The sequence below is a fragment of the Dreissena polymorpha genome, chromosome 12 (assembly GCF_020536995.1).
Source record: "Dreissena polymorpha isolate Duluth1 chromosome 12, UMN_Dpol_1.0, whole genome shotgun sequence".
NCBI classification, from domain to species: domain Eukaryota; kingdom Metazoa; phylum Mollusca; class Bivalvia; order Myida; family Dreissenidae; genus Dreissena; species Dreissena polymorpha.
The window spans coordinates 46,057,573-46,072,635 of NC_068366.1; the positions used below are offsets into that span (position 1 = coordinate 46,057,573).

Genomic DNA, 15,063 nt, shown 5'->3' on the forward strand with positions numbered 1-15,063 from the left:
TTTATCGAACGCCTGCGAGAAATCTATAAATACGCAGAAAACTTTCTGTTTGCGTTTTTTTAGGATATCAATTAGAGCATGTAAGGTAAAAATATGGTCTGCACAGGAGTAACCCTTGCGGAAGCCAGCCTGGTTTTTTTCTAGTATATAATTTATTTCTAAAAAGGAGTTCAGCCTTTGATCTAAGACTGAAGTAAAAAGTTTTCCCAAACAGCTAAGAATTGTTAAAGGTCTATAGTTACTCGGTTCATTGGGGCTGCCTTTGTTTTTAAATCCCTCAAGCCATATCAGAGGGATAATCCCTGTTAGTAACACACAATTAAATAGTTTACAATAAAACGGAAGCATTATATCTTTTGTAGACTTAATGTATTCATTTAGTATCTGGTCAGATGGGCTAGGCGCTTTAGAATTTTGTAATTGTTTTACACATTTGAGTATTTCGCCTTCAGTTACTTCTGCATTAAATAAATTTCATTTGTATCAGGGATGCTTTCAGATTCATACTTGAAACGATCATCATAAAAAGAGGAAGTATTGATCTCTTTAAAATGTTAATAAAATAACTCAGTAGATGGGTAGCTTGTTTCTTTAGCTTTGGGTTTAATACTTCTAAGGAATTTCCAATATCGTTTGGGGCTTTTTTCATTAGTTTAACAGTGGAATACTGTTTTTCTCTTTTCATGTAGAAGTTAATTGTTCTTTTATAGTTTTTTAATAGCATTTTTGAGTTGCAGTTTATTATCATTGCTTTTTAAATTATTGTATTTTGCTTTAGTCGCATGATACTTCTCTCTGGCTTGGTGACATTTTGGGCCAAACCATGATTTATTGTTTTGGTATTGGTTTTGTAAGAAGTTCCTTTTTTGGGGAATGTATCTGTGGCAGCTTTGTGGAAAATACTCTGTAATTCATTTGTAATCTATTCTAGGGTTTGCTGTGAGTGGGGTAAGGTGTTAAGGCTAGAATATATTTCATCAAGCCGTTGCAAGTCAATGTTGCTTATGAATTGGGCTGATTGGTCAGGTTGCCAAGAGGGGTAATTTGGTGTTTTTTGTGTCTGATTTTTTCACACTGGGCAGGGTCAGGTCAATATCCCAAGATAAAGCATTATGTCCATCAGAATACAGTGGGTCAGTCTCTATAATTTCAAAGTTGTTTATAAAACTAAAATTTTCAGCTTTTGCTAACACATAATCAACTACTGATTTGTCTCTTAATGTAAAGGCGCCGATGGTTTTGTCCTTAAACAATCTGCCATTTAATATAAAAATGTTATTATTGTTACAAATGTCGAGTAGTAAGAAGCCATGTGAATTGGTGTGTTTGTCCATGGAGTTTGTGGTCAAAGAGATTGAAAGATTTTCTAGAAGAATGCGTTTGTAATGATCGTTTTGTAGTTCTAAGTCGATTCCAAAAAAATCATTAGTATGATGGTCGGGTAAGGTGTAGTTTCTAAGTGTGCCTACCCTGCTATTCGCATCACCAGCAATGAAAACATACTTGTAGTTATTGCAATATGTGGTTACTTCATCCTCTAGTATGCTTAATTGGTCAGTGTTAAAGAAGCGTGAATTTTCAGGGGACATGTACATAGTTCCAATGATTATATCTTGTTCCAGACCAGAGATTTGCTTATCAATTTTCAACCAAAGGACATAATCTGTGGAATTCTGGAGTTATGTTACGAAAGGGGACATACAGTCTCTGATATAAACCCCAATGCCTCCAGACTTTCTTTTGTATGCTTTGGAACATTGCTTGTACAAAAAGAAGAAATTTGGTATATCAAAGATATATGCGTTTCACAGACACAAAAAATATCATAAGTGTTTATAAATTCTTCAAATTCGGGTATATGAAGTCCTTTCTTCAGCCCACTCACATTAAAACTAACTAATTTAATGCAATTGTTTTTCAGATGAGGGTCACAATGTCTTCCCCCGGGTTCCTAGTTGGCAGTACCCGGACCGTGTGTGTTACTAGGAATATACCACGGCCCTTGGATTGTAGTCGAGGGCTTGGATGCCGAAGGCTGTCTGGACGTGTCGGGCTGGCGACTTGGTGGTTTCCTGCTGGAAGCGTGTTTGCGATTCCTTTTCCTAGACGGCGAGGGATATTGTTGTTAGCGTGGCGTTCTACGTTCTATGGCTGGGAAGTCGGTTCGCTGGCTACGCTCCTGTGATACAGCTCTGTTACATGACTGGCCACGAGGAAAACCTGGTTTTAATTGCTGTGTTTTAGATTTTGTGAATGACTCGTCGGAGACTGTGTGTTTGTGTTTGTAAACAAGATTTATCCTTGGTAACACGACTGCCTTGCAATATGATATCCCAATCGGGAAAAGCATCAGAGAAGACGTGGCCATCTTTGATTATTTTTGCTGGATAAACAATACTGACTTTACTTCCTGGCACTGGAGAGGATATATAATGTGTCACGGTAATTGAGATAGTACAGTATGATTGGCCTAGTGGAACCGTGCTTGTACCTTCCTAAGCTGTGGGAGCGCGGGATAGGGGGACATGGATTGATCTCAAGCTTTTCTCTCAGGATTATCAAAATTTGCTGCAGACAATCTTCATCCTTCTCTTCTGGAATGCCACTTATGAGGAGGTAATTGCGGCGGCACCTAGCTTCAAGGTCTATAGATTTGTATTCTAGCAATTTAAGTCTATGATCGTGATCAGATATTTTGAATTCCACAACAGATAGTTTATTTTGCAAGTTAAAACAATTCTCAACTTTGTGTGAACTACCTTTCATTTCTTGAAAATGGCGGACATCTTGTCGTCTAGTGATAAACTTTCATAGTCCTTTAACGACTCACTATCCCTCCCTGTATTCACACATGGACGTTTTTTCTCTCTTGCGACAGTCGATCAAGGTCCGCCATTCTGACTGAACGTTTCATTGTACAGAACATCAAAGAGGTTCTGTGTAGAAATAGTTAGTAGATCTTCCGTGGTTTGGTTTTCCATGTTCACAAATGTCACCGATATTTCAATTGCTATGTAATCCAATAAAATTCGGGTAAAAATTGTTGAGTTTACTTGATGTTTTGTATTTTTCATTATCCCTGGTGAAAACTACCGCCCGCGCACTTTACCGGAACCGGAATAACAAAATAATTGATGGAAAATGTATAATTGATTTACTTGTTTTCGTTAATGTTATAAGTCATTACCAGTGAACCGAGTGCCGATGTTTTTTGTCATTTTATGTTATTACCATTTTCAAAATGCATATCGGAACAAATAATTCGATCAATCAAACATGTCAAATGTAGTCGAGGCTTGTATATGAGTCAATCCCGAGCTTAGATCACACACATGAATAGTTTAATTTATACTGGAAACTCTAAAATGTGTGTTTAATGAAATTGTTCCATTATATTTAGAGCTGCTTATTACGGCAATCATTTGCTGCAGCCATGCGCCCTGAACTACGCGCACTTCCAGCACGCACATGTTGTTAGGGCGACTCTTCATGAAGCATGAGATAGCCAAGATAAAACCAGTTGTACTCTGTTGGTGGCTTATACACCTGGATCTCAGTAGCCAACTTAAGCGCGCGCCTTCCTTCAACGCTAAACATGGCGTAGATAATTTGCTGCTGTGCGTTCATGAGAGACAGGGACATAAAATACTCCACTGCCTGGCGGAATTGATTTCCAAACGCAAGAATAGTAAAGCGGTTTGCAAAGGCGATACCGGCTCCGATCCACAGTAAATTGTTTTTGAAAATAACTGCCGGTGGCAATGACATATTTGCGTTAAACACTATCAAATTCATGGCTACCATAGTTTCGTTGAAATTTGGCGGTCTATTCAATCGGAATGGTGTAGTGGACGTCCTGTCCCGGAAATAGCCAATGTCAAGCCACATGAAGTAGTGCGTGTTGAATGTATTGTCATGTGCGGCCCTAAAAAGGACGTCATATTTGGCTATTGTCGCGCAGGTATATTCAGGTAACACGGTGTTAGGGTGGTGTTTAGGGTAACCTTTTTGAGAATAAATGGCGAAAATTCTGTCTCGTAAATTGAATGCCCAAGTTGAATTTCGTTGAATCACGATTATTTTGGTTGTTTCGTTTCTCCGAATATTTCTCATTCTGTCTGCAAATTCGTGCGAGTCCGTGTAAACAATCACTGGGTTTAAAATGTATTTAAAAACTTCACTCCAGTTGTCATAGTTTTTCGGCGTATAGATGTAATCGACCCGACCTTTGCTAAATGATCCCAGATTAAAATAGGCCGTAACGACAGTGGTGCTGTTGTCGGCTACATCAGACGTTGCTTGGTGGGGAAGCTGGCTAGGTACTGACGTCGGAGGCTAAAAAAGAGTAAATGAAACGTGGTATACCAAGGACAAATTACAGAACAGTGTACAAAGAAAGGCTAGGGTTTATTTGTATTGGTTTATGTTAGATATGAATATGTTTCATAGGTAAGCTCTACGTTATATTTTTAATTTCCGGTCATTTTATGAAAAGTAAATGGGGAATCTATTGATTTTTCAATATTACAAAAAAACATAACCAATCTATTTTATATCTGTTTTGCCGAAGTGTCCAATACGACCCGTTTTATTAAAGTTCTGGTAAATAAAGTTGTTAAATGTTTTGTTATTTTTTATTTTATAAAAATGTTCCCTAAAACGTGTTTTAAGTGATCTACCAGTCTGCCCAACGTTTTGCGAAACACAACAGGGTACATTTCAAGTAATGACATACACTACATGCATATAATTTCATGAGTCATCGGATTTAATGTTAGCTGAAAATTTGAGATTATTAACAGATGAAAGAATAAAAGAAGACCTATTTAAATACTTTCAACATTAACACTTCCTGGAGTTGCACTTTTTTATTGTAGGATACCGATTACACGGAGCTTGATAACGATGCGAATTAGAACCTCGTTGTATAGTATCTCCAATACAAGATGTTCGAAGTAAACTTATTTTGACTGTAGGTTTAGAAAAAAGTAATTGTCTATAATTAAACGGCAAATGAATACTACGTGCAATCGGAATTCTCAATGGGGAGAGAACAACTTTAGGGTTTTTTGTTATTAATTTGTCCATAGTTTGATAGTCTGGCGAAACCACCAATCTTTTGTTACATTAATACACATTTCCAATTCAACATACATAAAAGAGTAAAAAGCAGCTTGTCAGATAATGGTCTGTAAACATTCAGTATAACCTGCAGAACTTTCAATTGATGAACAACAAGTTTACTTTATAAATACAGAGAATGTATAAGAATCTAAGTATAAGAAAGGTCTTAAACAAGGTTTCTAAAAATAATAAAAATAACAATACCGCTACCAGCCTCTGAAGGCTGAACATATAACAACATCGAAAATGTGTACGGGGATACATGCTACTGCATCCACGCAGCACACCTCAAACTGTTGTGCAATTCAATATAAAGATGTGAAACTCCAGCTGCTGGAGCAGTATTTAATTTTCATTATATACAATTAGTTAGTCCGTTATTAAAGGCAAGTGATCAATGGCCAAAACAGTACAAAACAGCACAAAACAACACAATACAAAACAACATAAACACATATCAGAATAAAGTTGGGGTCAACGCATTGGAACGGTCAATGCAAAGCATTTGGGATTTAAACCGGTTAGAGAGCGCTCAACCTCACACTTGGCCCAACAATAGTCATGATACATTTAAGTGTAAATACAATTTAACCTCAAAGCATTGTAACTCAACTTAACTTTAACAATAATAAAAGGGAATTAAAACGCATTCAATTTAATTACCATTTAATTACTCAATGGTAGGAAAGAGACCAGAGCAACAGATTTACAACTTTTTGAGGAACAATGAAATGAAACTGCGAACAAGTGTCAACTACATTCCTTCTTTATAGAAAAAGATTTAAGAATATAGCATCATAAAGTTAATATTTCATATCATCATCGCGCAAATACAGAAATAATCAACAATAATGGGTGTAAAAGATCCATATTACATAGCTTGCAATTATGCTAACAAACTGGACAACTCGGTATTTACCCACCACATCATTATCATATCAACTCAATATACAGGCAACTGCTTACGGTAACATCGATACACTTCCAAAATGATTGTTTGCAGTAATGTGTTATTGTAAAATTGCGCATTTATAACAAAACCCTTTGTTTATTGCCAAACTATTTTCAGAGCAATAATTATAATAATAACAATTACAATAAGGTTTTTGCCCTAAAATGTTTTCAAAAATTCGGAGAGGGTGTCAATTATAGATGGGTTAAATAGTCTTTCAAGATGAAACATTGGACAATAGAAAGAGAGACAATCGTCGTTAAAGTTACTCATGATCATACTATTATAAATGTATTGAAACAAATAATAACTACACAATCTGACATTATAAAAATACTTCTTCTTTTGTTATTATTATTAATTTGTATCATTGTTTTATAATAATAATAATACTTATAATAATTATTTTAATTATAATAATAATATAAATATTATTATTTTAATAACGGAACATGATAAAATGACTCACCAATTGCAAGCCCTTCCGATATAAATACAGTTGATTGACAAGCATTCCAATTACCAAAGAGGTCAAAAGAACATACAGAGTTTTCATATGTGGCACAAAATATCCGCACGTAATATATTGTTTCATGTTGTACCATACGGTAAGAGCGCAAACGTGCTAAAGATAAATCCAGAAAACAATGCGAACAATTGTCTCTGTCTAAAGCCTCGTCTCAAATAGCGGAGAAAGTATGTTGAATTAAGATTCTTTATTTTATTATTCCGAGAGACCACACGAGCTGTTGCCCATATGTTTGTCCTGCCCCGTATGCTTTATGATGACAAGGCGGATCCCAGCCAGCACACCACTATCGGATAGATATCGGTAGCAAAACGGTATATCGGCAAATCGGCACGACGTCTATCCGATGCATTCTATACATAGATGGTGACGACACTACGTTATTGTCAGTAAGACCGGTGTGACACAATGCTATCCGATGTAAATCCGTTTCGCTGTCCGATATATGTAATACATAAAAAAAGTCATTTTACATGCAACATGTTTAATGAAATATTACAAAATACATATATTCGTACCACAAAACATAAATATGGTCAATAATAAATATGCAACTTGTGCTTATTTTTGCCGATAGCGAGCCGACAACGGCCCGTTGTGGTCGTAAATGTTTTCGTTCAAAAACGATAATTTCGTTCGGTTTAGGAAATTTTCTGGCGGCCAAGTTAAATGAGGCGTTCGAACACAAACATTATGTCTTGCGTTTTGTTTCGGATATCTTCATTAAAGTTCAAGTTAGTATTTGTTGATTATAATATAAAATTAATTTAATTTTGTGCTCACATGTAGATTTGTTTGTAAATAACGTGATGGTACATTAAGAATTTGAATTATGTATTCGTAATATATATTCGCGATGTACTTTTTTACCGCGCGTTCATACTTTGCTGTTTTTGTTACTTGTACACTCACTTAATTGGATGTGTATACAGTTTAAATTTATTTGTACGAATTAAGAATATTTTTGTTTCGTTGTTTCATTGAAAGATTCAACACTATTATTGCCAAGACCCAGCCCTCAACAGCCAACCCATATTTCCAGTGGGGAATCTGTAAGGTTGTCTTCTGACAGACCACAGTGTATAGGTCCCTGCAGGTACGTACTATTCCTGAAGTTTTTTTCTTTGGTTGTTAACATGCTATTTGTATTACGTAAAAAATACACTTTTAAAACAGCATAAAGTACTAGTCAGCAGCATTGCAATACTTTATGCAGATAATATAAAAATGGGTTGTCGGCTCTTTCGGCCCCAAGCTCTTTCGGCCCCGGTTTTTACAGGCTCTTTCGGCCCCAATTTCAGGCTCTTTCGGCCCAGGTACCAGGCTTTTTCGGCCCCATTTTTTAATCGTTGCAAATATGTTGTTCGAAACTCTTTAAAACTATGGAATATTGTTTATTACAGTAATATATTATCTTTATTGAGGATTTATGCATTTGAAAACAGATTCTCTTTGTCTTTTGCTTCAGGTATATCGTCGTCGAAATGAGAAGAATAGATTCAAGAATATGAGACGGCTTTGAAAATAAAACAAACTATAAAATAATTTATATTACATTTATTTGAATACTTTTAAAGTTATAACAATAAGGAATACGTACGTCTTAACAACACAGCATTAATTTTACCTAATTACATACTACATAATTTACTGCACACAAGTTGTTTATTTTATTAATAATGCAATAACATCATCATGATAATCATCATATAAATATTAATCATCACCATTCATCATAAGAGTCACAATCATCAGCATAATGATAATGATCATCAAAATTATCATCATCATAATAATCAGCATAAGAAACATCAGCATTTAAATCATCATCATTATAATTATCAGCATAAATACACCATAGTTTGCAGTAGTATAATAATCTTCAGCATCAAAAGAATCACTCTAATAATAATAATCATCATCATTATAATTACATAATTTATTTGTAACTTAATAATTACAGCATATTCATCATCATAATAATACTAATCATAATTATCATCAACGTAACGTGATAATCATCATCATGTGGTGATAGGTTTATATATCCCATCATCATCATCATCATCATCATCATCAAGAGGCGACGATCTTGGTGAGGAAATCCTCGGTGGTCAGTTCCCGCTGGTCGTATTCTTCCCATAGCTGGCCAAGCTGCTCGTCAAGATTTACATAGACGTTGCGTCGGACCCGCCCGGTTTCCTCTTGCACCAGCTGGGCTTGCACTGGCAGGTACTCGGCCTCGCGCCGCAGGAAAGGTACCAACACATAGAAGGAGCACTTGTGGTCGGCTGCCTTCAAACTCAACCGACGGTGCCACCCTTAAAAACAAAACACTAATAAGACAATGCATCGCCACACAGCTTGCTTCTTTGTTTGTTTCTTTAAACGGGAAAATATAACGGTAACTGATATACAAATACTTAATTCATTACGTAAAATAGTTTTAAAAAAATTAGAAATACTTTTCGCACATGCATTAAACCCCATTTTTACAGAGCGCGACTAAAATATATAGATATAGTAGTTTTGCATATTAAAGCAGTTTATTTGAAGTCACTATTTACGCATACACAGATACACAAATAATGTAGTTTTTAACATTGTTTAAATTTAATAATACGTATGGGTGTTTACGGCTTATGTAAAAACTTAAACGTGAATGAGTATCCATCGGAGGATACTAGTTTTGGTTTGCCTCTTTTGGTTCCTGTGCGTCTACAACGGTGTTTTCTATGGTTTCGGGCTGAGTTAGTACACTGTCGGATACAGCTGGCTCTGGAAGATTACTGAAACGAACAGTTTAACATGGGTATAGCATTTATACTGTTAAGCAGTGAACGTTTAACATTATTATAATGTTAAGCATTTAACCTAAAACAGTATTCTAATGTTAAGCATTTAACATATAACAGTAGTATCGACTGTTAAATAGAATAACTATTTTATATTGATTGGCTATAAGTTACACGTTTATACCATTTTTAAGTTTACATACCGTTCGTCGATCACAACGGGCGGTTGCACTTCGGCTCTTGTCAAATCAAAAGGCTCGAACTCGGACGTTCGAGTGAGCGCTATGTCTTCTGACGCTGACACGTCGGACAATCCGAAATCGTGCGAAATGTCGAACCGTGGAAGCAAAGCAGGATCCTCGGATGCCTGAGAATACAACGAATAAACAACTTTAATGTATTAATGTCAAAAATAATGCAACTGTTTTATATTACTTAACTTACGAGTTACGATTAACTTTTATTGTTTGTATTTGAATAAACACTTACCTATGTTCCGGTTCCGGTTTAACAAGATGGTTGAAGATTTTTTCTGTAAGAGACTGAGAATGTAAAATAAATACGGTGTTCCCGATGTAGTGGATATGTACATGTGAAATGGATAAATGAAGGTTTTTTGTTGCCACAAGTGCTAAGTATTCAATGATTATCAGTGATTAATCACAGTAAACAGTCTTTTTTTCAACCAAAACGGGGGTGCACATTTTGGCGCGCAGTGGGTGTCATTAAAACCAATGCTTAAAACACAGCTAAAAACACAACGAAAACAGAAGCCTAAACCTAGATCTAAATCTAAACGAAAACGCAACTCGTCTTCTCCGTCACATCAAAATTCGTTCAATAAAAAACACTTATCTGAAAGTGAGTACGAATACGATAGTGATTCTGTTTTCTTCGATTCACCAGTACGATCAAAGATGGCGTCAAAATTTTCTAGTGATGACATTGTACAGCTAAGCAAACTAATAGTGCAACAAATCAAGCCGGATTTACTGAACGAAATCTCAACAAAAGTTCAGAACCTTTTGACATAGTGTTAAAGCGCCAAACTGCTCACCTCAATGATGAAATAACAAAGCTAAAAATGGAAAATGATCAGTTAAGAAAAGATCACGAAACTCAACACCTTGCTGGGTATCACTGGAACACAGGCGCTGCATTCAAAAACTAATATTAGTTTACAAACACACACAGGGTACCCTACCAGAATATCTTTCAGACATGTTTCCAACAGCCGTAAATGAAAATTCCGTGTATTACCTACGAAATGGTGATAATCTACTCACATTACCTAGACGACTCGAAATATACTCAAACTCTGCTATACCATCAGCAATCAAACTATGGAATGATCTTGATCCTGATATACGAAATTCAAATACATTGGACGAATTTAAAACAAAACTTAAAGATTCAAAGCACCTAAAGTCCATGCATATTATTCACAGGGTGAGAGAACATACCAAGTAATACATGCCCGAATGAAAAACCATTGTAGTGATCTGAAAGCGCATCTTTTTGAAAATCACCTAACTGACTCACCCAAATGTAGCTGTTGTTACCACACCGAGGACGTGGACCATTACTTCTTTAAATGTTCGCGCTATCAGGACGAACGCTTACAAATGTTTATAAACACGCGTATATTTCATCCAATTAATGCATCAAAACTCATGTTTGGCATACAAACTTTGAACTACGAAGATAATTGTAAGCTTTTTCAAGAAGTTCAGTTATTTATCAAACGAACGAAACGATTTAATGTATAACAATCAATTAACCAGGACATAATAGCACCCCTCAAAGCATTTCAATATCAAGTTGAAAGGAAGAATATGGTCGAGCTGGTCAGGGTTTTTGCAAGCATGTGTATCTTTGTTCATAATTATGATGCTATATTTTTATTATTAGTTTTTTTTTCTCTTTTTGTCTCATTCGTCCAATATTAAGTATACACAAACTTTCTATTAGCCACTTACTCTGTATGAACAATTGTGTTATTAAAACAGGCTGATTTATTTTGATTCTACCTTTTATTTGTTAAGTATTCACATACAACCTTGTACTACCAAATTACCTGTATCTTGGCATACCCATCTTGTTAACCTTTACAAAAAACTGTCATAATGGAGAGGGCCCTTCGATGATGTTGGTATAACTCTAGGCCCAATCCATTTGTATACATCTACCTCAAACTGTCTATTATATGTAATTGTTTGTAAATGAATGTGTATATACAATAAAATATGTTTAAACTAAACACTTACCTGTATTGCAGGTGCGTTGCTGCCATTTGTCGCAAACGTCACATGTGATGCCATGCTGCAGCGAGCGAACGGCATTCTTACACACTAAACACTTGTCCTCCTCCATCACAAATGCACAATCACAAACACTTACAAATTTATTTACGATTAACGCAAGTAACATCCAATATCATACCAAATTTCACAGGTGTAATAAAATATGGGGCCGAATGAGCCTGGTCGATTTGGGGCCGAAGAAGCTTGGGGCCGAAAAAGCCTGAAATTTCGGACTGGGCCGAAAGAGCTTGGGGCCGAAAGAGCCTGCTACCATAAAAATGTGTTATTCTGATGACTATCCTCCTTTCCTATAACTTCGTGCTACCCTATAAGATCGTGTACTTTTTTATGACGTAAACTACCAAGCACATTCGAACGCACGCGCCCGAAAACCTTTCATCTTTGTAACAAAATAATTTTCGCAGCCGAAGAAACGAAAATCATGAGGAAAAACAGGTAATAACATAATAAATATGATATGAACTTGGAATAATTACATATATTGTCCGATTTTTAACCTCATTCCCAATCCCATTGAAATCGCATAAAAAATGTTAAAAATCAGCAAAATTCTTCACCACACGGACGCCGCTGTTTGTTGTGATCGAAACATGTTGTAAGGGTTGTTTCCCTTGGAAGCCCGTCTGGAATTTCTAGTTTGTTCACTGTTTTGAATACTTTGCATTACAATACGATTAAAAATCAATTAACGCCGTTTGAAAATAATTCACACATATCCTGTTCTATCTTTTGAAACTCCAGCCTCATTCAAAGTCTAGCAAGCATTACGCGAAGTACCGCACTTACAACCCAGAGCGTCTAGATAAGGCATTATATAGTGTCAAAACTGAAAAACTATCTGTGAGAAAGGCAGCCTTGATGTTTGGAGTCCCAATTCAGACTCTGCAAGATAGTGAAAGGGCGTGTTGACACCACGAACCTAAAAAACGAGACAACATTGCTATCGTTGGAAGAGGAGCAATCTCTTGTTGAACATGTAGAGGTAATGGCACAGCTAAGCTATGGCATAACCAACAATAAACTTAAGGAGCTTGGTGCAGAATTAGCCCAGACAGTAGGAATACAATCTAACGCAAAACCGCTAAGCAACTGCTGTTTGACTGGGTTCCTAAAGCGATGGAAAGAGCGTGTAAGCTCGGTAAAACCGAGTGCGCTGAAACCAACAGAGCGAAATCGGCATCACCTGTTGTGGTCGATCGATACTTCACGCCCCAATTCATATACAATCTTGACGAAACCGGCATTCAGCCAGAGCACCGCCCTCCAAACATAATTGCCCCCATACATAAAAAACCGCAGTCTGTAACATCCCCCCGCTCCACAACCACAACTGTGATAGGTTGCGCAAACGCGGCTGGAAATCATCTGCCCCCGTACTTCATTTATAAAGGAAAGCGGATGAACGAAGACCTTTACAAGGGCAGCTCGCTCTTTACGATGGCCACGCAAGCCACACATCGAAGCAGATGATTGATTAGGCTGTAGCGAATAACATCATTCTATTTGCTTTACCGGCACATTCTTCTCATCTCCTACAGCCACTTGATGTCGGGATATTTGGACCATTCAAGGGCTATTATTATAGGGAATGTGCCTCTTTCATGAGAGATAACATGGGAAAGTCCGTAACCAAATATCACATGACGGAATTTGCGTGTAAAGCATACCTTCGTGCCATGTGCCCCTCAAATATAACTGGCGCCTTTAAAAAAGCAGGAATACATCCTCTAGATGGAAACGCGGTGGAGCGGGCGAAATTGTTTCCCTGTGAACCATTCACATACAACACACCCGTTGAGAAGGTCAAGGCAATTTAGAAGGAAAAAGATGCTGTTGAAGCATATTTAAAAATACAAATGGAAACTGCGGAGATCCCTCCCAGCAAAGCATGCGGTTGTGCATGTACGTGCTCCAAAGTTGAAAACCCGAAGAATGCAAAGCCACGCCTTTCCAAACCAAGACCTGGGGGAAAAAACATAACAGATCCCTCGTTTATGGAAACATTATCCCAGTACGAAGAGGATAAGGCAATAACAAAGGAAAGGGAAAGACGAACGAGAAAAAGAGGAAATCTACATCTTGCGTCATAATGGATCCACTCAATCCCAAATCATCGACCAGTGGAATGGGAAACGTTTCCGGATCGGATGATGAGAGCATGGACGATGACGAAGAAGTGTGCTGTGTTTGTGGAAAGTTTTACCCCCCCCCCCCCCCACCAAATGATGACACCAGGCAATATGTTAAGATCGTGACCTGGGCATATTGCAACAAATGTTCTCACTGCATCCATTTGGCATTTTCAGAGCTCCAGATAAGGGTCGTATTTTCGTAATTACGAATTATTTTCAAGTCCGTTACGTATTTATTTTAAAATCTTGTCGTACCATTAAGAATTACAAAATCAAGTTACTAATATTATTTTTACATCGGTTCGTATCGATTTTTATTGAGTTATTTTCGCGTATTAAAGATCTTTGCGGTGCTTATATAGAATGGTTATCGGGTTTGTTTAACAAAGCGCATTTTTTCCAATAAAAGCGGCGCATACAGTCTATCTGTCAAAAAACAATGGCGGCGCCCAGAGAGCGTCCTAAAAAAACTGCAAAGCGCCTAAAATCACACTTTAACATATTGTACGCAAAGTGAGCCGAAGTTAAATGTATAGAAAGACATTATAGAAAAGATCTTATACGATGTTGTATGTTCAATTGCCGACACAGTCGGAAAAGCTAAACAAAAACGCGAAACGACGGGTCCAAACTTAAACACACAAAAAAACATTGAACGAGTGGAAGGGAAAAGTCCCGTGGCTAATCGTTGAAAAGATTGAAGGGGAGACCCGTTTTAAATGTGAAATATGTAAAAATTCATCTAAGGCATGCAATCTAAGCACAGTTTGGGCATATGAAGGTATTGGAAAAATAAAATTGTAAAATAGTGAAAAGACACTGTTGAACTCGTATAAATAAAGTTGCTAGTATGTTTATTTTGATTTTTTTCGCATGAAAATAACCATTATTATTTATTTTTAGGTCATTTAGAAAAAATAAGAATTATTTTCCAAAACTTAGTAGTAACGTTAAAAATAAAATTTTATAGTTAAGAATTCTTTTTGAAAATCTGGTAGTAATTTAAGAATTTCACAAAACCTTATCTGGAGCTCGGAATTTTGTCACAAAAAAAAACTGTCATTAGAAGGGTTGACAGATTTTTATACCCCCACTGTGATTAAACTGAGTTATATTTACTGTTACATACTTATTGTTACTTGATTTCGAGTTTTTAAGTTTAACATCAGAATACTAGATAGCGTTTTCTTCTTAGATATTATTTTAT

General features: G+C 36.5%; 1 protein-coding gene across 1 annotated transcript; it reads right to left on the reverse strand.

Annotated features, from left to right (window-relative positions):
- Nucleotides 1-1,405: 1,405 nt before the first annotated feature.
- On the reverse strand, nucleotides 1,406-11,773 carry LOC127852565 (uncharacterized). The gene is made up of 3 exons (XM_052386519.1): nucleotides 11,668-11,773; nucleotides 8,694-8,926; nucleotides 1,406-4,335 (listed from the first exon to the last, which is right to left on the reverse strand). Exons 1-3 carry the CDS (start codon nucleotides 11,771-11,773, stop codon nucleotides 3,475-3,477), a joined length of 1,200 nt encoding a protein of 399 aa, XP_052242479.1. The 3' UTR covers nucleotides 1,406-3,474.
- Nucleotides 11,774-15,063: the final 3,290 nt, after the last annotated feature.